A 24,648-nucleotide genomic window follows, 5' to 3' on the forward strand; every position below is an offset into this window, starting at 1 on the left:
GAGATCACAGGGAGTTAATACTTGGGAGCGTGTTGGCATTACCACTCTTTGCTTCTAGGCAGTGCGCACAAAACCCAAAGAATAATTCATTTTCATTTGAGAAAAGCTGTGGTCATCAGAGAGAGACTATATGGCCACCTCATTCTGATTAGAAGGCAGCCACGGAATTTTAAAGTGGAGGAGAAGGTTAGAAAATGTCAGCTATACTCCCTTGCTATCTTGACTATCAACTTTATACAAGCAGATTAAAAAGCTAAAGAACCATTTAGGCTATACATTAAACAAGCGTTGCGTCATGTCATTTTGTGTGCGTGTGTAGCGCATGTTGCAGTGTTGACATTTTAATGGGAATGTAGTGGCCTTATGGTATTAGGCTTCTTTCACCCAGTAATGAATGATGCAGTTGTTCATAATGTCCTGAACAAAATCTGCTTTGTGACAGATGTTCAGAATCAGTAATAAGAAGGGGCATGTGGCTAATCTCTAATAAATTAATCGAGTTGAACATCAACATTTTTTTATTCAGGCAGGTGACTTATCAACGTTTCGAATGATTCAAATCAAAGAAGCTACCTTTCACCTAGAATTATGGAACCTTAAAATGTTGTCCATGATCAGATTTGATTAATGAATTTAATAGTGTCATTGATAACAGTCTCTGAAGGTTTAGCTGTTTTCTTCTTTCAAAGAAAGGTTTCCAAGCAGTAGAAGGAACCGTGATCCTGTAAAGTGAGCACAGTTGCTTTTAAGCTCTGCATCCCCACCCTAATAATAGTATACTAATATTTCTAAATTCACCAATTAATTTTGTTCATATTCTTAAAATTCAGGACTATCAAGTAGTAATCTTACCTTTCTAAGGCCCCTTTTACAAGTGAGGAAACGATAGTAGTTTATTGAAATTAAGCAGTATCCTTAAGTTTATAACCAAAATGTCCCCCATGTGAGTTAATTACTCTAGTTAATAGCTCTCTGAAGGTTTTCTGTCTTCTGTTTAATCATCTGAGGCCTGCATTCCATTAGGTTTCCAGATATTCTAGCATTATAGTCTGCATGTGTTATAATGCCTACATATATGAATCGTGGTAATGAACCAGGTCTTTCACTATAGAGTATTGTTCATATATATCCTTTCGATGTTTATAGATCTCCTAATAATAAAGCTTTATATGGTTAACATTTATTAAGTGCGCAAAGGGCTCCAACCACCTTGGTGGTCATTTAACCTTATTATAGTGGTTAAATGTAGGCTCTGGGACCTGACTGGCTAGATTCAAAATCCTAGACTCGTGTTTTCTGTGATACTGTACTTTCTTTCAAAAAAATTCTCGGAATAAGTTAATCTCTTTATCTAGTCCAGTCAAGAACTAGAGCTGCTCCTCAGTCAAGGACATATGTAAACCTCCCTACCAAAACCTAGAATCAAAACATTTGGTTTACTAGGTCTTAAAACACCCAATGACTGATCAGACCCATCTGTGTAGTGCCTGCTAGAAGGAATGCTTCCAGCAGGAATAGGGCACCAATAGTATTCAGTTATTTGCTTAGACCGAAGGCACCTGCAATGGGTGTTGAAAATAGACAGTGAACTATTACTCTTTTAAAATCTCCTGCACTTTGTGTGTTCCTCACCACATTTTAGGGTGGGCTATTTAGTCACATATCTCAAAGACAGTTGTGCCTCACATGATATGACAGAGTCATGGAAAGTTGCTTAGAAATCAGGTATTTTCACTAAGCTGAGAAAATTCACGACTCAAGGAATATTAAGATTAAACTTTTGGTTAAGCCAGAACATTTTTGAAATGTAATTAAATCACAGATATCCCCACTTTAACTTTCTCTAAAATCTGAATTTTCATAGTGGGTTACGGCTGCATTTTCTTGCCAGTACAACAACAACAAAAAAGTATCCTTGTACTCAAAAGAAACTGTGCAGCCTACATAAACGTTAAAAAATCTGAGGTACAAAAAAACATTTTACAAAAGCTATATATATATATATAAAAAAAAAATTTTCCCAAATTTCTAGGACTGCAGTATTTTCCCAAATTTCTAGCCACCATGTAATCAGGCCTCTTCTAGATTTTTAGATTCTCATGTGTTATTTTGATCTGTGTGCAACACCCATTAAAGTCAGCGGAAACTATGATGCTTAAGTCCAAGGGCAGTCCATTGAAAACATATCCCTTCTGGAACATCAATTAAGGTAGCAAACAAAACACTGAATTAGCTTTTAACTATTACTAGAATTGACCTTGTGAAATTAATAATAATAAGAAGAAGAAAAGCTGAATGTCGTAGAGCCCACAGGGACAGCAGTCTCTCCAGCACGTGAGTCCAGTGAAGCAAGCCGCAGACATCCTCAAACAGTTCCTAGATCTAAGTGGTGGAGTAAATAAGTAATGTAAACTCTAGAAAAAATGAACAGACATCAGAACTGCAACTTGCAACGCAGTCTTGCTGTACACGTGTCTTGTTTGTCAGTTAGGGAAAAATCTAGTAAAACTATGAAAAATAAATCTGCTCAGTAGAATAATTTGAATGCTAAAATTAGGGTCATTTTTATTCTAATTAAGTTTAAAAAAAACTAACTGTTTCTGCATGCTACTTTTTTAGGAAAATAACAAGCCCGAGACCGGGACCATCTGTTATACTGACCATACAACAAGATGCTAGATTTATTCAGACTTAATAATGTGGTTTGCAGTATCAGATGTAATGTCTGGTCTTTTCAGCTCTGCTGTGATGGTGTATGTGTCCTCATCAAAGCAAGTTTAACTCTGTTGGGAGATGTCTCTACTGCTGCACATTCTAAACATTCTAACATGTAACATATATTCCCAGAGGCAATTTATTTAAGTAATAGCGTGTTAACAAACATGCCTATTAAAAGGCCACCTCTGGAGAGTCCAGGGAATTGAGAGAGTTCAGTCCTGAATGACCATTTCTTTGTTTTGCTTATATAAGGAAAGCAACTAAAAGTCCATGATACTTGTTCGATCAACCTGTTCTCATTTTTTGCAGACATTGAAATAGCACTTATATAATCATGAACCGATTTACCGTACAGAAATCAGTCATAAAATAATGTATACTGTTTTCCAGTAGAAGAACACAGACCTGCAAAGTAATGAGAGTTGCATATTGTTTAATCCAAGAGCTAATGTGAAATAGTTTAAAGGTTTCTTTTTTTTAATGCTTTATAAATAAAGTGATATCTTGCACACCCAAAAGAAAAACACCTTTTACAACGGTACAGTTTAGTGCAGTGTTGCTAAAAAATCTGAAGTAAATCATAACATTTTATTTCTCATAGGCTCAGTGTGGAAGAGTTGGGAACCTCTGTGCTTTGGCACTTATAAAGTCATCCAGTGTAAAAGGATTAAATTTATTATATGTGAATTCTTTGAAAGAGGAGAGGAGTGAGAATGGTAGTCCTGTTTTCCCCTCTCCCTTAGACTACCAGAACTACAGTAGGCAGACCTTTGAAGAACTGTTTATGAGAGACTATTTGCAAATGATGGTTTATTAAAAAATATTTACTCTGCTGCTTCCAAAAAGCATTTAGTGCAGTTTGCAATGAAAGCACAGATACAGGGCCATGGTGGCTCAGCAAGCAGAGTTCTTGCCTGCCATGCCGGAGACCCGGCTTCGGTTCCTGGTGCCTACCCATGCAAAAAAAAACAAAAAAACACAGATACAGTAAAACTAAAAATCAATCAAAAGGCAAAAAGGAGAAAAGACGTTTTTAGTATTAAGTGATAAAGATAAAAAGCTAGAAGCCTAGGAGAAGTTGCATAAACACAAATATTATGCTTCTTAATTTCCATCCTTACAAACATAGTATAAAGCAGGTAAAATCATGGATTGCAGAGATTTTTATCTAAGTAGAATTTAAATCATCCATTCATGAAGAAACTAACTTGTTCCAGGCCGTATGTTCAAAAGAAATGTATCACATGATACATTTAATTAGGCAGAGGATGATGATGATAACAAAAAATGATGACAGCCTGAGCAACAGGTTTATAAAGATGTGGAGTTATTCCAGAAAGGGCTGTTTTTTAGGGAAGCTTTCAATGGAGGCATAATGTTAAATAATCTGTAAGATGCACTGCTTTAGAGGCCTGCCTATTTGACCTTCTGGTCATCTGGTTTACCCAGGGAAAAACACAGGAGGCCATTAAGCATTCTCCTTAACCTGTCCACTTCAGAGGTGAGCTCAGCTGAACTCTTTGTAAGACCAAAGGTACAGACTTCAGAATGGAAGTTGCTGATGGGAACCTTGAGGAGGCAAACAAGAAGTTTAATTTCTTACACAGACCCACGTGCCAGAAGATTAAAGAGTCTTCTTGCATTCTTATCAGAGACAGCTGCCACACAAGTAATCCCTGTGGGTGCAGGCTAATGCACTCCCAGAGTTCTTCAGGTGCCCTTATCCTGGAATGATTTATAATTTGAATTTATCACATATCTATTCTATAATCATAAAGTATTAATGTGGTTTCAGAATTATTTTTAGTTTGAGGCCATAATTACCTCAGTCCAAATCAACTGCCACCAGATGGACTTCCAGGCAACCAAGCGGTTAAGTTTTTTTGAATAGGATTTTTAGTGGTTTCTTGTTACCTGAATACCAAGGCAGCAGTGCACCTTCTGACAGCCAGCGGCCAGTAGGTTCACTGAGCTCGTCTCCGAATGTGAAACAGGATAATTATTGACATATAATGAAGGCAAGAGGACACGGGTCCTATGGATGCAAAAGTTCTTCAGATAGTTTAGGTCTTAAGATCAGGCAACTAACATAAAAATCATTCAATAGCATATGCCCTACAGACACTGCTTTTAATGGGGCTTTTACCAAGTCACCAAAAAATCTCGTTATTTAATTGGGAATAAACCCTGTTCGCATTTCCATATTCTCTCAAAAACAATGGAAAAACATATTTTTCTAATACTTTGATAATTCACTTCTGTTCCAAGTGAATCTGTTAGAGAGCAGTTAGAACTTTTAGCTCAATACTTAAAACTATTTCCAAATGATCAAGACTATAGTTCAGTATCACGGATGTTCTAAGAGATGATAGGTGACGTTTTTTCTTGAGTTTCAGCTATAAATAAAATTGCTTTCCTAATTTGAGGAAATGACAAAGTTTATAAAAATATTGAAGTGTTTTTTTAAAAACATTTTAGAACTATAGTTTTCCTACATTTGAATATAAAGTCCTTAGAATTGGAACCATGTCTCTGTGTCCATTTGGTTATTGCAGCTATACCCCCCAAAGTAGAATTTTTTCTGTTTCTTCAAATACGATGCTTAAAAACAGATGACACATGCAAGAATGTTAGTACCCAAAGCCCAGAAGTATACTGGCAGTTTTCAGGTATTCAGCTTGGATATTCACCTTAATACAGGTACATGCCCTACCTCAGTAACTACCACCTTTCTATATTAGTCTATTGCTCATGGGTGATTTTAGGTCATACATTTACCTTTAATTTTTAGAAGATTATACTAATTCTCTTACCTTTCCCAAAGTAGTCAGTATATTTGTACTATTATCCTATTCAACCTGAAGTAAAATAATAAAATGAATAAAAACATGTAGCAAGAGTATTTCTGTGAAATACTATTGCAAAATTAATACCAGTATCAAGCCAGAAAAGATTGCCTTTGTTTCAACTTCTTTGGGTGTACATTTCTCTACATTTAATCTAATTGTGCAAAAATGATGTGATATAAGATGTTTTCAAGATGGCCTATTTTCTTGATATTTTAGATAGTCAGTAAGCTGTATTGAGTCCGTGATACTGTTCATTTAGAAACTTCAATTTCAGGCAGTGGAAACAGCAATGGAATTTGGAAACAGAATCTTACCATCTAATGAGGAACCAAGGATAAGCAAATGCATGACTATAATAACAAAACATCTGAGGTACCAGATACTCTGTATAGTTGTGTGAGTGGGAAAAAAGAGCTAAAAACTATTAGTTGGGCAGGCACTGTAGCAGAGAGGAAAAGGTATGGGCTTTAAAGGTTAAAAACGTGGATATGGACCCTGGCTGCATCATTTTACCTAAATTTCCTTATCTTGAACACGAGAAAAGTCCTAGCAAGGCACTGGGAGAATTAGCAGGAAGACACTGAGCGCTGGCTTGTGGTAGGAACTCTGTAAATGATCGAACTGTGAGGATGATGGTGGGCAAGAAAGAGTTAAAGAGGTGCTGTGCATTCTGAAGTGGCAAAAAAAAAAAAAAAAGGCTTTCTTTAGGTATGTTGTCACACATTAAAGTCCTAATCTGTTTTCAAGTAGAATCTGAGGTCTCTCTTTAAGTAACCTTTAATCAGTGTGTGGATGTTTTGTTAACACATCTGATAACAGAAACACTGACACCAAAGCATTGAGTTCTCATGTTCTACTGTAGCAACTCACTTCCACATTCCTGACTGTATCTGCATTCTCTGGTTTTTCTCTTGATTTACAACCCTATAGAAGGAGAAATGATAATAATATAATAGTTTTTCTGCAGTTCATTTTATGAACTTCATTGATTCTTGGTTTGTTTTTAGCCAAAAGAATCCTTGATCCCTCAATAAGAGGCATTATTATTCTCTCCCATTATAATATAAAACAGCTGACATTTGTACAGTACTCTGTAATTTGTTGGGAACTTCAGCGCACTTAGTTCTTAGAGCCCTGCATGGCTGGAATTATTATTATCCCAGAATTGCACGTGATAAACCTGAGTCTCAGAGGTGACATAATCGCAGGGTGGATGGGGTGTGCGTGGCTAGCCCCCTCTGCAGGCAGAGCCGGGTAATGCGTCCCCTGCTGCCGCACAGCTAGTGGAGGAGTGAAATCCTGTGAGTCCGCTTGCAGAACTGCCCAGCATCAAATCTGTCTTGTTTTCTGCTCAACGGATATCCTGAATCGTAATCTGCTTTGCTGTATTTTACAATCTAAATCTCTCCTTTTGAGAAACTTTTTGAGACTATCACAAATATCATGTCAAATTTTGTAGCCCTTTGGCAGTCTCACTTTATGAAAAATTACCAGTATGGTCTTTTCCTTTTCACCATCATCCTACAGAAATCAGTGTGTTTTTCCATTTATTTGGTTGTCCCTACTTGTTCCCTTTTCTTTTTTTCTTCCTTCTGTTTTTCATGCATTCATGAAATATTTATTGAGCATGTATTGGAATATGTGTCTATTATATTCTGTTCACTGTTCAAAAAGGACAATCAAACACGAATCCTACCTTTAAGAAGCTTGTAGATAACAGTCAGAATGCTAGAACCAAACAAAGCCATCTTCTTGCTCCAGATATGCAGAAATTCTGGATTTAAAAAGAGGGAGGTGATGCTTATGTATATAGCCAAACTAAAGAAAAAGAAACAAAACACCTGGTGCAGGAAATTCACAGCCAGAGTGGTTTAAGTGGAAACTGAGGCCACTGTTGGCCCATAGACTTTGGATATATGCTGTAGGGGTGGGTATTGAAATACAAACATGAATTAGAGACTAGAATGTAAGTTCTCATAAGGCTGCAACCTGAACCAGAACCCTCTGCACAGAGCCAGGGCTCTGCCTTGTCTGCTAACAAAGATAACAAAACTCAGCCAAGCAACTAGCCCAGGACATGGCAAGGAAACAGGAAAACTAAGAAACACAAGCATATCACAGTGAGCGTGGAATAGATTTACACTACACAATTCTTGCAGAAAGCATTTAAAGTGAGAAAGTAGCATAAACTCTAAGTCAGAATACGTGAAATGCTTATGTCTTAAGTGATCCGACCCACAAGCCAATGCCTATTGGATTCACCCAGAAAGCAAATATGCCAAAACAATAAATGTTAGAAATGCATATTAGCATCCCCAAAATTTGAATGCAAATATCTACATAGAGAAGAAACATATGATAGCCATAAAGTAAAAAGTACCTTATGGAAAATAATAGATAGAAATATTTGGAAAAGTACTAAGCAGCATTTCTAAGATTCTAGAATAAAAAGTTCTCTTTTTTAATTTTTTAATTTTTTGATAAAATTAAATCACCTTAGACATCTCCCAATAGATTATGCATGAACAAAGAGAAAAGTATTTAATTGGAAAATAGATATAATGAAATCACCTAGAATTAACGCAGAGATACAAAGAAAGGAAATAAGACAGTGTGGTATATATGAAGGATGTAATGAGGATGGCTGGCATACTGCAAGTAGAAATTCAAAAAGGAAAAATAAGGGGAATGGGATAGGTGTGGTTTGGGAGGAAACAGTTACTAATTGCAGTTCAGAACTGAGGATCTGAAACTTCACATTGAAGGAAGACCTTGAGTCCTGAGCAGGAAAAATAAAGATTATTCTGTACCCATGTACATCATAATGAAACTACTGACATCAAATAAAAAGAGAAAAATTTCCAAAGCCCCCAAAGAGCAAACACATGTAACCTATAGAAGACTAACAATTAGACTAACAGAAAATTTCTGAAAGCAATAATTAAGGCCCAGGAATAATAGAATACTACCCTTAATGTTCTAAGGGAAATTAAGTGTCAAGCTATATAGATATCTATGACTTTTTAAGCTATTGTTCAAGAATGAAAGTGATATAAAGATAAGGGGCAAATGGAGATGGGAAGCTTAACCATTCAGCAACTGAGCCCTGCTAAAAGAATTACTGAAAAAAATATAGTATTTAACAAATAAGATATTGAACCTAGAAGTAAGGAGTAAAATTCAAGAAGCATTGGTGAACATAGATATTGATAAACGTATTGGTAAATCTAAAAGACGTGAAGGGGGTGTGAGGGTAGTTCCAAGGTAGAATTCTCACCTGCCATGCAGGAGACCCAGGTTCAATACCTGTCCCATGTGCTTCCCAAAAACAAACAGAGAAGCAAAGAAGGAAAATATAATAAACAAAAATTCAACAAATGGTGCTGGCAATAATAGGCTACTCACATGGAAAAAGAATGAGATGTGACTCTGGGTATATAGGATATTAAAAAAAAAGTAAAAGAGATGAAGCATTTGTGAGGGACAGTGACTGAGTCTGAGACGTGCTGATTTCAGTAGTGATTTGAAAACAATATGAAACTTATATACTAAAGGACAATAAAATAGAAGATGGGAAGCAATAGACCTAAGAGAAAGTATTCTAAAATTCTTGTTTTCCATGGAAAAGCAGATGAGTAACTCGAGGTTTTTAAATCAAGTATGTAAGTTCATAATTTAAGAATAATTAAAAGTGTAAAATTAGAATGGGTATCTTATAAAACCAGTAGAGGGGACAAAGAAAGTGTGATCAATCTAATAAAAAGTTGAAGAAAATCAAATTAAAATGGCAGGAAAAAATCCAAATTTATCAGTAACCATAGTAAGCAAAAACAGATTATACTGAGCTGTCAAAATACAGAGACGCTCAGGTTTTTTAATCCAGCATTTGGCATCATGCAAGACACATGCGTGAAATAAAAATGGGTGGGAAGTTTGAAACTAAGGGATTAAAAAGAAAACATACCAGGCAAATTCTGAAGAGAAGGAGACAGAGAGAAAGAGAAAGTTGGTGAAACAAAAATTAAGGCAAAAAAAAAAAAAAAAAAAAAAGGAATGGGGAGGGTATTAGTTTTGAAGAGACAAAAGCTCAAGGTAAAATGGGTAAAGGTATGAAGAGGCAAATCAATCACCCACAGTCAACTTGAATGGATTGAACTGGGATCATTTCCCAGTGATCATGGAAATGTAAATAAAAGCAACAGTGTAAATAAAAAGCAACCTTTCAGTTACCATCAGATTGGCAAAAAATTTAAAACTGGAAAATACCAAGTATTGATGGGGATGTGTAACAAAGGACATTTTCACACTCGGTAGGCGGGGAGGAGGCAGTTGAACAAATATCTGTGATTCAGTAGTTCCACTTTCATTGTGTGTCCTAGAGGATTGCACAAGGTTGTTCACTACAAGTGTCATTTATAATACTAATAAATGGGAAACAACCAGTAGTGGAATAGTTAAGGAGATATTGATATATTCGAAAAAATGAAACTTAGCAGCAGTTATGAATCAACTTAGAGTTCTACCTGTATTAAAATCATTCTATCTCAAAACTGCATTGTTCTAGTTTGCTAGCTGCCAGAATGCAATATACCAGAAACAGAATGGCTTTTAAAAAGGGGAATTTAATGAGTTGCTAGTTTACAGATCTAAGGCCGAGAAAATGTCCCATTTAAAGCAAGTCTATAGAAATGTCCGATCAAAGGCATCCATCCAGGGAAAGATACCTTGGTTCAAGAAGGCCGATGAAGTTCAGGGTTTCTCACTCAAGTGAGAAGACACACGGTGAACACAGTCAGGGCTTCTCTCTCAGCTGGAAGGGCACATGGCGAACACGGTGTCATCTGCTACCTTTCTCTCCTGGCTCCCTGTTTCGTGAAGCTCCCCAGGAGGCGTTTTCCTTCTTCATCTCCAAAGGGCTGGCTGATGGACTCTCTGCTTCATGGTGCTGCAGCATTCTCTGCTCTCTCTGAATCTCCCATTCTCCAAAATGTTTCTTCTTTTATACCACTCCCGAAACTTATCAAGACCCACCCAAATGGGTGGAGACATGTCATCACCTAATCCAGTTTAACAACCACTCTTGATTAAATCACATCTCCAGGGAGATGATCTGATTACAGTTTCAAACGTACAGTATTGAATAGAGATTATTCTGCCTTTAGGAAATGGAATATTGATTAAAGCATGGCTTTTCTAGGACCCTACATCCTTTCAAACCAGCACATACATTAATAGTGCTTTTGAGATATAAATAAATTTTATTTATTTATAAATAAATTGCATGTCTTAATTTTGAATTTACATTACACAAAGCAATATTATATGCTATTTTTTTATCAATACGCACATGGAATAAATATAAACATATGAGAAGAAACGAGAATGGCCAGAACTCTACCTTCTTGAACGAGGGAGAAGGATGGGATAAGGCACAGAGAAAGAATGCCTTAACCCTGTCCCGTTTAATTAAAAGAAAAATCCGGAGCAGATACGGCAAAATGTTAGCATTTGTTAACATTGTTAACTCTGGAGAGTAGATCAGTAGGCTTCTGCTATTCTCTGTGTGTGTGTTTAAAGTATTTCTTTAATTAAAAATAGCTTACAGCTTATTAGAGAAGACGAAAGACATAAAATAATAATGTAGAGCAAAAAGTATCCCATTTAGCGTTCCTTATATATGGCATTTGAAGTTGAAATGGAGTGATTTATGCCAATTAAGGGAAACCCAAGAAAATGTTTTATAAGAGTTTTTTTTTCCCCCAGGCGCCAACTTGCTTTTTTATCACCCTTAGAAAAATTTATCAGCCATCAGGACCTTCTAATATATATTTGGCCTTCCTTTTTTTCACTAACAATGTCTTTTTTTTTTTTTTTTTTTTTTTTTTTTAAAGAGAGAGGGAGGAAGGGAAGGAAAGACAGAGAGAAGGAAGGAAGGATGGAAGGAAGGAAGGGAGGAAGAAAGGGAAACATCTTTAAACATTTTCTTGTTTTATTGTATTTTGTTTGTTTGTTTGTTTTTTACATGGGCTGGGGCCGGGAATCGAACCGAGGTCCTCCAGCATGGCAGGCAAGCACTTTGCCCGCTGAGCCACCGCGGCCCGCCCAACAATGTCTTTTTTATTTATTATATTCTGGTCACCATAATGAATAGTTACTTAGGGACCCCTGAAAAATTTATTATTTTGAGAAAAACATCTAGAAACAAAGTGATACCTTCTTTCCTTCTCAAGGAAAGAAAAAATAATAATTTCCATTGTTACGTAATGTGGATTTTTGTGGAAACATTTGGGTTGTTTTTTGGTTTGGTTTTGTTTTCTTCTGGTGGGGATGGGGAGGGGGTGCGGGGTTTATGTGGAAACATTTGTAGATATTACCCCCAACTCCCACGTTGCTTTTTCTCCCTTTATCAGAGAGATTCCATTTGGGGTGCTCATGTTTTACATTTTGTTTTATTTCCCTTTTTAAATGTGCTGCTATAAATAGTTACAAACCTGTTTCATGACCTCCATAAGGAGGGAGCTTTAGAATTCCACATGGAAATAAGAATCATCCTGAACCTAGCGCCTTCCACTTTTTAAAGTTATTTTCACTCCATATTCACAGCATGTAGCCCAGTCCTTTCAAAATAGTAAGTGCTCAGTAGCTCTGGCTGAGAAGGAGCAGGAGACTGAGCTTCACTCCCCCCACCCCCCATCATATCATAGCAAGTTCTCTGCCTTGCAGATGATCTGACTACAGCACCCGCCCCAGTCAATTCGTATTGCTCTTGACATAAAATGAAAGTAATGGCACACGCTGAAAAAGGTTGCTTTCGTACTGCTGACACCTTCATACAGGGTACCAGTAAATGGCACAGCAGTGTTGGTGTAGAAGCACTTTACCATCAAGTAGGAGAGGCATCTAACTTGTCTTTAAAATGCACATCTGCTCTGTGCTGAAACCAAAAGGAAAACTCTGACTCATCTCTCTTATTAAGCTACCCCTGTGCCTGGGGCCACCAGTCTGGGTTTTATAATGAACCTTGTATTCTCAGACCTTTTCCTCTTGTCCTTTGCAGGGAGAAGATGCATCAGTCTGCCATGTATGAACTCTGCCAAGGCATGCACCAGATTAGCCTTCAGTTTGTTCGACTACAGCTGACCTTTGAAGAATACACCATAATGAAAGTTCTGCTGCTACTAAGCACAGGTAAACTGGCGTCCACTCTAGTCCTTTTTCTGTACTATCAGATCATCTCCCTTTGCTAGAATAGTCTATTTATAGTTTCATTGAGTTGGTACAAAAATGATAGTTGGGGAGATGGGAGGAGGGCTTTGGCCTTCAATGAACTAAGTTACTTGCAGAGTAGGAAGCTTTGGGCATATCCGTTCCTTTATCCATCTACCCATTAAATATTTATTAAGTATCTGGTATGTGCTGGTAGGATTGGGCGATTGTGGAAATTCAAGGGTGAATAAGGCCCAGTCCCTACCCTCAGGCAGTTTTATACCATATGACAAGTTCAGAGATTCCAACAGTGTGGAAAGTGGCATCCTCCGTGTTAGGCAGTTAGGGGTACGGTGGTGGTTCAGAGAAGGGGAAGAGAATGTTCAGTTCCGGAGATGGGGAGGGGGATGCACAGAGAAGCCGGATCTTGGACAGTTTTGCAAGGCTTATAGGTTGGATGTAAGGAGTGAGACAGCACTCCTAGCAGGTAATTGGGTGAGTCAATGTGAAAATGTGGGAAAGCATATCCAGGAAAATAGCACTTAGTACTCAGAAGTTGTTTTGTGTGCTGAGTTTCAAATTTTCGTTTTATTTGTGTATTAATTTAATTTCGTAAGGTACATTAATATATGTTGGTTTGGAGAATAGTATGGAGTAAAATTGGGATGTACACAGGACCAGAACACAAGGAGCCTTAAACGCCAGTTGAACAAATCTGAAATTTATTGGGTACACAGGGGAGCGCAACACTGAAAACTTTGAAGCCGTGGGGCGACATGTTCAAAAGCTGTATTTTATGGCTTTATGAAGCTATGTCTAGCAGCAGTATGGATTAAAGGAGAGGAAGGGGAGGAGAGAGGCAAGGACAGAGATGGAACTTAGCCCAACTGGAAGCACAAAAACGTCCTGAGGCTGTTGGAATAATGGGCTGCAGAGAGTGATGGGCAGGAATAGGTGGATTGAAGCATCATGCAGGGTTGGGCTTGGCAACTGCCTAGAATGGGAAATAAAGATGATGTAGGTTAGAAGTGGCACAGGTTTGGAGCACAAAGAAATGGTTGGGAAGATGGTAATGCTATTAATAGAAATAATGTTAGTGTCAGGAATTGGAGCAGATTTTGTGGAGTATAAAATTAGTTGTTTTTGGTGGGTTAATTTTCAGATGCCAAATCTTCATAAAGGCAGCCAATATGTGGGGAAAATTGGTGACTGGAACTAGAAAACAAGTTTGGGTATTGAGATACAAATCAAAATGCTTATTTTAGAGAATTGTAGTCTAACTTCAAATGGAGAGTGGGGTTGCCATAGCACAGAAAGATGAGGAAAGAGGCAGTTGAGCTACATTAAAGGAGGATGGCAGAGGCTGACAGGACAGAGACAGAACCCTCACACAGAACTGTGATGGAAGCCAAAAACTGTAGGTTTTCAAAACGGGTATGACTAACAGCATAGTTTCCAAAGAAAGTTGAGAACGCTGAGAGAAGCCTACTGGAATTGACCATCAGGCATTGGGCAGGTGCCAGATAGCCAGGGACTTGTGGATTGACGAGAAGCTTTTTTAGGCTTCTGGAATCAAGTGTGAGAGGAGAGACAGTTTATGACATCAGGTTCCAGAGGAGACAAGAGAGGACAGTATTAGCCTTGGCAGGGATGTCGGGCACTTCTTTCACAGACAACAGCACAGGGATTTTCAAATAGAGAAGGAATTTGAGGAAGCACACATAAGGTGAGGGTGCAGTCAAGAATTAATGCAGGAGAAAATGTGGAGAGGAAAACTCTGAGTCAAGTGCTGTGGTCACTGAAGAACCTGAGAGATGTTTCTGGATATCAAAAAACAGCATGAGTGCTACACAAGTGGCGTAGACTTCAGAGAAGGAGAGGTAGTTGGGTGAAAGAAGGAAGGAAGGAGAAGGAGGAAGCAGGAAAGCATTCCCAGTGCATGTCAACCCTTTCCCTTGGTGCGTGAATCAGGGGCTTGGGAGAAAGACCAGTCTTCAGTAGAATCCTTTGGAGAAAAGTGACATGACTAGCCAAGGCAAGAAGGACAGAAGGGGTAAGAAGAGATGTTGTCTGCAACAAAGGATTGGGTCTGAGAAAGACTGAGCCTAAATCAGGTGGAGTTTAAGAATAGGAAGATAGGATGCAGGGCAACTATAGAGAATTAATCCTACTTTGCCTCTGTTTAACACCTCGCAATTTACAGAGAAGTTTCCTATACAGTATCTAATTTAATACTTAAAACAACCTTACTACATGTCAGCATTCAAAGTTGGCAAATCCGAGGCACACAAGTGTTCTTTGTTCAGTATCCTCTATGAGTTAGGACTCAAATCTAGGACCGTGTACTTCCCATCCAGGACTGTTTCCACTGTCCCAGGCACAGGGGACATGGAGCACAAAGGATCCCAGGCTGAATGTACATGCCTTCAGTAGAGCTGGGCAGTTCTAGACAGGCAGACTCATAGACTCTACTAGACTCTACTAGAGGTGGCAAACCAGTAACCCTGTTAGGGAGGTGGGGCCAACAGGTAATAGCTGTATTTTGTTTAGCCACAGGGTTTGAGGGTTTTTCGGGGACTTTTGTTTTATTTTAATTGAATTTGATTGCCCAAGGCAAGGCATGTTCTTTCCATTTTGCCATAAGACCTACCATTCCTTATTCACCCAGCCTGGTCTCCTGGAGCACTTGTGTTTGCATCCTTTCATCTGCAGGGTCAGGATAGCCTGGCTTTTTCTCCTCATGGTTTCTGATGTTATTAATTTATACTTTTTGGAATATAACATTGGAAATACAATCTTTAAATTCAGTGAAAGTGATTTTATTCCCCTTTCTAAGCTCTGTTATGAACCATTACTAGTGAGAAAAATATTAAAAACGACTGTTTTTATAGCACATAGATGACAGAATTTAAATGGCATTTTTTTCTGAAAATGCTTGTGATAGTAATTCTTTATAAATTTTGACTACTCAATCTAAATTGGTGTCTTATTCTTTTACATCCCTGTACTCATTCAGTTTGTAATCAATTCTGATATCATCTTAAAGCTACCTGAATTAATTTATTAGCTTCAAAGTACCTCAGTATTTTCAACTTAGATTTTTGTTAGATGGAGGATAAACAAAATAAAAAGGCAGGAAAAGATAAAGAATTTTATGTATCAGAGGAACTGCAGGCTTTAATAGGTATTTTACTATTCTAGTTAGAAGGCATAAATATTTTTCTTCTTATATATGAATGCTAAATTGCACACCTGTGTTCAATGTATCAAGAAAGTTTTTTAGCAATGATACAGAGACTCTTTCATGTTCTTTATGCTTATGGAGGAAAACAGATGAAATTCTACCCTAGTTATCTGTTTGCTCTTCTCTAGCCCAAAGATTTTGGATGATTTCCAGAAACCCTGCTGCATTTAATAAGCAAATTCAGAAACTCTGGGCAGACCTCCAGAATTTGAGGTTTTGCTTAGATTCCCTTTATTTGTGGGTTTGTTTCAAATTTTAAAAAATCTGGGTGGGAAGTTGGTGCAATGTATTTCAGCTATAGCAGTAAAATATCAAAATTAATACTTGAGACAAGTTTTTCATGATCTTGAGAATTTTTGATAACACAACTCTCAGAAATATGAAAATCTCTGGATGAAGACAAGCCAGGTTAATTGGAGTAGATTAATTAAACATTAAGTAAACATTAAATATTTATTAAATATTAATATTTACTCACTGTATTTAATGTTAGGTATTTTTTTATCTAAAAAATAACATCCATATAAATAACTTTATAGAAAAACTAAATGTATATTTTGTAAGGTTTTATAACTTAAATACTTATGGGTAAGCAGTAGAGTTTGTTATTGCAAACTTTCAAGTTCTTTTAGGATCTTTTAAGTTAGCAAAGTTCTGGTAGAAAGTAAATCTCTACTTTTAATTTTAACATTCCAGCTATCACTCCTCCTTCTTTTTATACCTTTAAAACAAGGTTAGTTTTAATAATTTAATTTAATTTAATAATTTTAAATAAAGTTTAAATTAAAAAATTGTATGTTATATAACAGATGGCATTACTTCTTAATTTCAATGTCAAATATTTGAAACCACAACCACTGTTGTGGCAATCTCAGAAATTTGCGCGGTTGTTATTATGGATCTGTTTTTTTCCACACAAGAACAGACTTAGATAAACTATAAATCAAAGCTTCAACAGTTAAACCCAAGAAGATGATTATTAACAGGATATTAGAAGTTAATTTGTAAGATAATCCATATCTTTATGCAGGACAATAGGGTTTATGCGGAAGCATGGTATTTGTGGCTTCTAGTGTTGCACACAAAACTCAAAAACCTATTTAGCCATTATAAAGTTGCTGGTGACCCAAGTAAATGATTATTCACACTCATTATGGCAGATTCACAATTATGGTATGTAGTTTAAAAGTGAATGTAAGAGAAGTTTTAAATCCTGAATATTAATATCATAAGGTGAATCTCCATTAGGTCTTCATCTCCTAAAAAGAAAGGTCTATGTGATTTTATTCTTCAAAGTTAAAGCATAAACATTACTATTTATTGGCTACAGTGAAAAAACAAGCCTGTAAGTCGATTTTTCAATAGCAGCTTTCACTCTGTCCAACACCTACTCAGATGGGTCCTGGGAAAGCTTGTGTCCTCTCAGCAGCTCCCGAGGAGTGCAGAATATGTTGACAAGTCCTGAATTCTAATGCATTCTTTTTTACTGGAATTATTTCATCTTAAATATAAAGACTGGCCGCTACATAACAGGAAAGAAGGGAACATAATCCTTCATTTTCTACCTTATCAAAGATGAAGAGGCTCATAGTTAGAATATTCTCTGAGAGTTCCAGTTGTACCTTGCATGCAGAGCCACTGGGAGACCGCGTGACACTTGCACCAGGAGGTCTCATGATCCCAGAGCAAAGAGGAAAGAAAGTGCTTCTTTGTATCCTCAACCTTGGACAGCCAGTTTCCAAGAGCGTCTTTGACATTTGAAGATACTCTCTTGAATATGAAAATGTTGCACGCTAATTCTAACCCCATCTTGGATTGTCTGTGGCTCTTCCAGTTCTCCTGGAAAATCTAAATATATTATCTTACCTCTGAGGTATTGGCATTTTAGAATTCACAATACACTTTGTTGACAGGCCACAAGGCAATGTAGCCTAGTGGTTAAGAGACAGGTTTTGGAAACAGACCTAAGTTCATACCATTTCACTGCCATTTATTTTTTAGTCTTCCATTTCTGCATCTATATATGAGAATAATATAATGGTTATGTGGTAAGATTGATGTCAGGATCAGGTGAACTGATACACACTAAGTCCATAATAACAAACACCCAATAAATAGTAGTTATTATTATTCTTTCATATATGTGTATACAAGGGTGTACCATTGGGAAAATGCCATATTTATTCATAAATGCAATAATTTAAGACTCAGTAAAAGAGTGAGTGAGCCTAATGACCTCAAAATATTCTAGGAGATTTAACAGCTAAGATGCTAAATCTATTTTCCATTCTGTGGATTTACTTGTCTGTATTCTTTAAACACAGTTCCAAAGGATGGCCTCAAAAGCCAGGCTGCATTTGAAGAAATGAGGACAAATTATATCAAAGAACTGAGGAAGATGGTAACTAAATGTCCCAACAATTCTGGGCAGAGCTGGCAGAGGTTCTACCAACTGACCAAGCTTCTGGACTCCATGCATGACGTAAGTGGAGCCCCTGGGTGCCTGTTATTTGAAGGGTCAACAACCACACACTGCTGACCAAGCAAAGCTGGAGGGGTGATAGCCTTCTCAGGCTTTGGGAAAAATAGGGGTGAAGTTATCCAGTGAGAGGCAGCAAGAGTTAAAAAAACTAATCACAGATTTTCTTCAGTTATTGTTTGAAGAAGGAACAAGTCTTATTTAGAACAAAGGGTGTAGCTTTTTCCCTTCAAAGCAGGATTACAGAATTCGTGCCAGAGTGGTGAAACCCCTGTGCCCTTGACCAGGGAAGGCCTTCAGATTTGCTACAGGTGTCAGATTGAGTTTCACATTTTTGCTTGCAATTTAGGAAATGTTTGGTTAATAAAAATGTTTGCTTTAACATTATATAAATAGTGTCCATCTTCTACAACTGTTAATCTAATAACCCAATCTTTCAAAAACATTATTAATGGTTTAGGGCCAGCTTGAATCATCTCAATCTTTGCCAAATTTTGAATCCTATATTCGTTATTTTTCATAGAGTCACCTTTCTTGTCTTGTGTAAATACAGAAAATAGATTCTGATCTTGTTTGTAATTTAATTAGTTAGGATATAGTCCAGGTGCTTGTTAGCAGTTTCTACTAAATATTGATTTGGATAACTTGCTTTGTTATGTCATTTAAAATATGCTTCTTGTTTTACTTTGCAAGCACTTTCTCCAATTCTGGCTCAAAGAAAGTTGTATGCAGTCCTGCTAATTTGGCTTTCCATATTTCTGGGGTTTCCTTACTTTCTTTTGGAGGATTTATTGCCTACCAAGTTCAGCCAATATGATCTGTATGGGAAGTTCTTTTTCAAATATTTCCCTGTTGTTAATAAGAAATGTTACCTGGCCTACTGATCAATATTATAATAGTATAACCATAGAAATAATGGTTCATCCTTTAGATGTTCATTTATGCCAGTGGAATGTTATCTCCAGGTGATGCTAATGACAGAGTTGATTGACACAAGTGTCACCTTCTAGTATTTTACACTGAAAACCCTATGCATATTACTTTGACCTTTCCTTTCTCTGAACTTTGCGTATCATAAGAGTCAAATTTTTTAAGGTGAATTCAGCAGTTGATCGGTATCAGTGGCCTAAAGAGCAGGGTTTAATGGAAATCTTAGGAATGAGAGATAATGGCAAACAAGACTTGGGAAGCACAGCAAATAGGTCTCTCCAAGATGTACACAAAAGGAAACAGAAAACTAGAAGTCTTCCCGCTCATTATGTATTGAAACGACAGATCATCTACATGAGGACAGTGGCAAATATGCTTTGTCTGCTGATTTTGCCAAAAGTCCTTCTCAGTAGAGCCCAGAATGGGGTTTTCTGGTTCTTTTTAAATGAATTCTCATATTTGTGCAAATACAAGGGAAGGCACACGTGTAATATCAAAACTAGTATACAACTGTAGCCACAACATGTGACAACTGATGACACAATTCAAATTAACTTGCACGTAATGGGACCAACGAGAGCAGTTAAAACTTTCAGAATCTATGTACCGTAAGCAGAGTAATGCAGTGAAACCCTCAGACCCGCCACCCCCAATGCTGGTTTGTTTCCAGTGCTAATACAGTTGTCTGGCACAAGGTAGAAACTCAATGAATCATGGTTGGATGGCTGTATCACACATGCTGATTTTCTGAAAAATTCTCTAGGGGAAATTATTGTCTGTTTTGGTGTTTTTTTAAATCAAGGTGTAATTGATGTGCCATAAACTGAACATGTTTAAAGTGCACAATTTGATAAGATTTGATATATGTATACAGCCATGAAACCATCACCACAATCAAGATAGTAAATGTACCCATCACCCCAAAAGTTTCCTCTTGCCCCTTTCTTTTTTTACATGGGCAGGCACTGGGAATCGAACCCAGGTCCTCCAGCTTGGCAGGCAAGCATTCTTACCTGCTAAGCCACCGAGGCCCGCCCGTGCCCCTTTCTTTTAACCTATCTCTTGTTCCCCATCTCTGTTGCTTTCTGTCAATATAGATTCATTTGCCTTTTCTTGAGTTTCATATATATGGAATTGTGCAGTATGTACTATTTGGGGCAGGGGGGGGAGCGAGTCTGGCTTCCTTAGTATAATTATTTTAAGATTGTCATGCTATTTCCTGGATGCCAAAACAAATACCATACAATGGGTTGGCTTAACAACAGGAATTTATTGGCTAGTGGTTTCAGAGGCTAGACGGCTTGCTTTTCCCAGGATTGGTATCTTCTGGCTGTTCTGCAGCCTTTACAGTTCCTAGGCTTTTCCATTACATGGCAGTTCACATGCACTTTTTTTCTTTCTCTTCTGGGTTCTGTTAGCTCCCAGCTCTTGACTGCTCCCCTGTAGCTTCCTCTCCTTTGTCCAGTTTCCTTTGCTCATAAGGACCTCAGCCATATTGGATTAAGTTTGCGCACACCTTAACAAATAACATCTTCAGAGGTCCTGTTTGTAAATGGGTTCATACCCACAGGGTAAGGAGTTGGTATATAAACATGCCTTTTGTGGGGGGCATGACTCAATCCCCATCAGGGGCTATTACAAAAAAAGCTGCACTGAAGATTTGTATACAGTTCTTTGTGTGGACATATTCTATTTTTTTCCCTTGGTTGAATACCTAGTACTGAGAAGCCTGGGTTACATAATAGGTGTATTCTTATATTTTTAAGAAACCACCAGACTTTTTCCCAAGGTGGTTGTACAATTTTACATTCCCAGTAGAAGTGTATGAGAATCCACATTCTCCCATGTCCTTACCAATACTTAGTATGGTTAGTTTTTTAGTTATAGCCTTTCTAATAGCTACGTGGCAGTATCTCAGTGGGGTTGTAATTTGCATTTCCCTAATGACTAATGATGTTGAACATCTTTTCATGCACTTAAATACATGTGTCTTCTTTAATAAAGTATCTGTTCTAATCTTTTGCACGTTTTTAAAAATTGGATGGTTTGCTTTCTGATTGAGTTTTGATAATTTTTTATATATTCTAGGTTCTTTATCAGATTTATGTTTGCAGATATTTTCCCCAGAATGTGGCTTGTCTTTTCATTCTCTTCATAGTGTCTTTTGATGAGTAGAAGTTTTAAATTTTAATAAATACAACTGATCATCTTTTTCTTTTATGGATCATGTTTTTGGTGTTGTATCCAAGAAAATCTTGCCTAAAAGCCAGCATCATAGAGATTTTCTCCTGCGATTTCTTTCAGAAGTTTTATAGTTGTAGGCTTTACCTTTAGCTCTGTGATCCTTTTCGAGTTAATTTTTATATATCATATAAGGTATGGGTAAAGTTTTATTTTTTTGCAAAAAGATATCCAACTATTCTGGCATCATTTGTTGAAAAGACTTCATATTTCCTTTCTCCACTTAATTACCTTTGTAACTGTCAAAATCACTTGTCATTCTTCAAACTGAGAAATTTATGTATTTCTATTTGTTTTTCCTGATCTATCTAGCTAGAGGTTTATCAATTTTATTAATCTTTGCTTTTGATTTCAAAAATTGCTTTCCTGTATTCTATTTCATTGATTTCTACCTCAATCATTACTGTTTTCTTGCCCCTGCTTGCTTTGGGTTTGAATTGCTCTTCCTTTTCTTATTACTTAAGGTGGAAGCTGAGATCATTTATTTGAGACTTTTCTTCTTTTCTGTTAAACACATTTAATGCTAAAAATATCCCCCTAAGAACTGCTTTCGTAGCACCCAGTAACTGATATATTGTTTTCCTTTTCTTTAATTTCACATTGCATTCTTATATCCCTTTTGATTTCCTCTTTTACATTTTGATTATTTAGAAGGGTATTCTGTAGTTTCTAAATAACTAGATTTTCCAGATATCTTTGTTTTTGATATCTAATTTAATTCCATGGTATGATTCCAAGACCATACCTCATTTGTCTTGAATAATTTTAAATTATTAAGACTTGATTTATGACCCAGAATATGGGTCTATCTCAATATCTATTCTGTCAGCACTTGGAAAGAATAGGATATTCTATAAAGATCCATCAGGTCAAGTAGCTGATAGTGTTGCCTGTATCTTTTCTGTCTACTTACTCTATCAAATATTGAGACAGAAATATTGAAGTATCCTCCTGTATTTATGTGTCTGTGTATTTCTCCTTGCAGCTCTATCAGTTTTCGCTTCATTTATTATGCAACTCCCTTTAGGTAGATATTGGTTTGCAATTGTTTTTTCTCTTGATGAGCTGACTCCTTTATTGTTAAGAAATGATGTTCTTTATAACTGGGATATTCTTTGCTCTGAAGTCTACTTTGTCTGAGATGAATATATCCATTCCTATTTTCTTTTGATTAGTGCTAGTATGGAATACCTTTTGCCATACTTTTACTTGTAAACTATTCATGTCCCTTATACTTAAAGTTAAATCCTTGTAGGCAATATATAGTTGGGTCTTGCTTTTTTATCCAATCTGACAATCTTTGCCTTTTAATCGGGTTATTTAGGCAGTTTAAATGTAATGTGATAATTGATATGGTTCGATTTAAGTCTTGCTATGTATTTTCTATCTATTCTTTGATCCTCAATTCTTATTTTTCTTCCTTCTTTTGAAGTATTTTTAAAGATTTGATTTTATCTTCCTTGTTGGTTTATTAACTCTAACTCTTTGCTTGCTTTTTTTGGGTTGCTTTAGCATCTACAGTACATAGTGTATTATAGAGTATATAGTTTATAGTATAGATTGTAATATAGAGCATACTATTTCAATTTATAACAGTACACCTTGAAATGGTCTTTATAACATTTTACTAAAGTATGTATTTCTCCCCTTCTGCCTTTATACTATTACATGTTAAGAATTCCACAGTGCATTGTTATTTTTGCTTAGTCATTAATCTCTTTAAAGATTTAAATAATATCATTAAATTCTATGTAAATATACATGATAAATTATATATAGTGTTTAATGTAACAATATCTATAATAAATTATGCATGCATGCATACATAGCCATTCATCCATCTCATTTCCAGTGCTACTCAAATGGCATCATTTTCCTTCTTCTTGAAGGAATTCCTTTAACATTTCTTGTAGTGCAGGTTTGCTAGCCAGGAATTCTTTCAGCTATTTTAATGTCTAAAACATCTTATTTCACCCTCATTTTTGAAAGATAGTTTCACGGGATATGAAATTGTAAGTTGGCATTTTTATTTTTTAAGTACTTTAAAGATGTCTTCTCCCTTGCATTAATTCCAACAAGAAATCTCCTGCCATCCTATCTTTGTTCTTCAGTAAATGAGGTGTCTTTTCTAGCTCCTTGTAATATTTTGTTTTCTTTATTGCTGGTTTTGAACAATTTTATTATGATATACTTTGCTATAGTTGCCTTTTTGGTGTAGTTCCTGTGCTTAGGGGATAATCTTGGATCTGTGAGCTTATAGTTTTTATCAAATTTGGAAAATCTACAGCCATTGTTTCTTCACATATTTTTTCTGCCTTCCCACCCATTTGAGGGCACTAATTATGCATATATGACACCATATGAAGTTGCCCTACAGCTCAGTAATGGTTTTTTTCACTTTAAATTTTTTCTTTGTTTCATCTTTTATCATTTCTTTTGCTATGTCTTCAAGCTCAGCATTCTTTTTTCTACTCTATCCAATATGCTGTTAGTCTCATCCAGTATATTATTCATCTTGGATACTGCAGTTTCATAATTAGAAGGTCAATTGAGATATTTTTGTTATCTTCCATGTCTCACTTTAATTTTTTGATTATAATTATTTTAACATCCTTGTCTGTTATTCTGACATCTCTTCCTGTTCTGGGCCGGCTTCAGTTGATTGCTTGCTCTCTGCAGTATAGGCTGTTTTCCTGCTTCTTTGTGTGCCTAATAATCTTTGTTTGGATACCTGGTATGTGATATCCAAACACCCTGTAGAGTGTTAGATATTTTTGCACCCCTATAATTATTCTTGAGCTTTTTTCTGGGATGATTGTATTACACAAAATCAGTTTGATCCTTCTGTATCGTCTTTCTTTCATTATTTTTAGGCCAGTCTGGAATAGTGCCCATGTAGTTTGGGGCTAATTATTCCCCGCTACTGAGGCAAAACTTTTCTCCCTACCCTCCACAGTGTCCTGTGAATTGAGAGTTTTTCT

At 36.6% G+C, this 24,648-nt stretch overlaps 1 protein-coding gene across 6 annotated transcripts in view; it reads left to right on the forward strand.

Annotated features, from left to right (window-relative positions):
• Nucleotides 1-24,648, forward strand: part of NR3C2 (nuclear receptor subfamily 3 group C member 2) — a 396,224-nt gene that overhangs the window by 344,677 nt on the left and 26,899 nt on the right. For all 6 annotated transcript variants that reach the window (XM_077139862.1, XM_077139861.1, XM_077139859.1 and 3 more), the window contains 2 exons: nucleotides 12,625-12,755; nucleotides 18,342-18,499. In XM_077139862.1, coding sequence (XP_076995977.1) covers nucleotides 12,625-12,755; nucleotides 18,342-18,499 — 289 coding nt within the window. The remainder of the gene's footprint in view (nucleotides 1-12,624; nucleotides 12,756-18,341; nucleotides 18,500-24,648) is intronic.

This window comes from Tamandua tetradactyla, chromosome 22, assembly GCF_023851605.1.
Source record: "Tamandua tetradactyla isolate mTamTet1 chromosome 22, mTamTet1.pri, whole genome shotgun sequence".
Classification (NCBI taxonomy): Eukaryota; Metazoa; Chordata; class Mammalia; order Pilosa; family Myrmecophagidae; genus Tamandua; species Tamandua tetradactyla.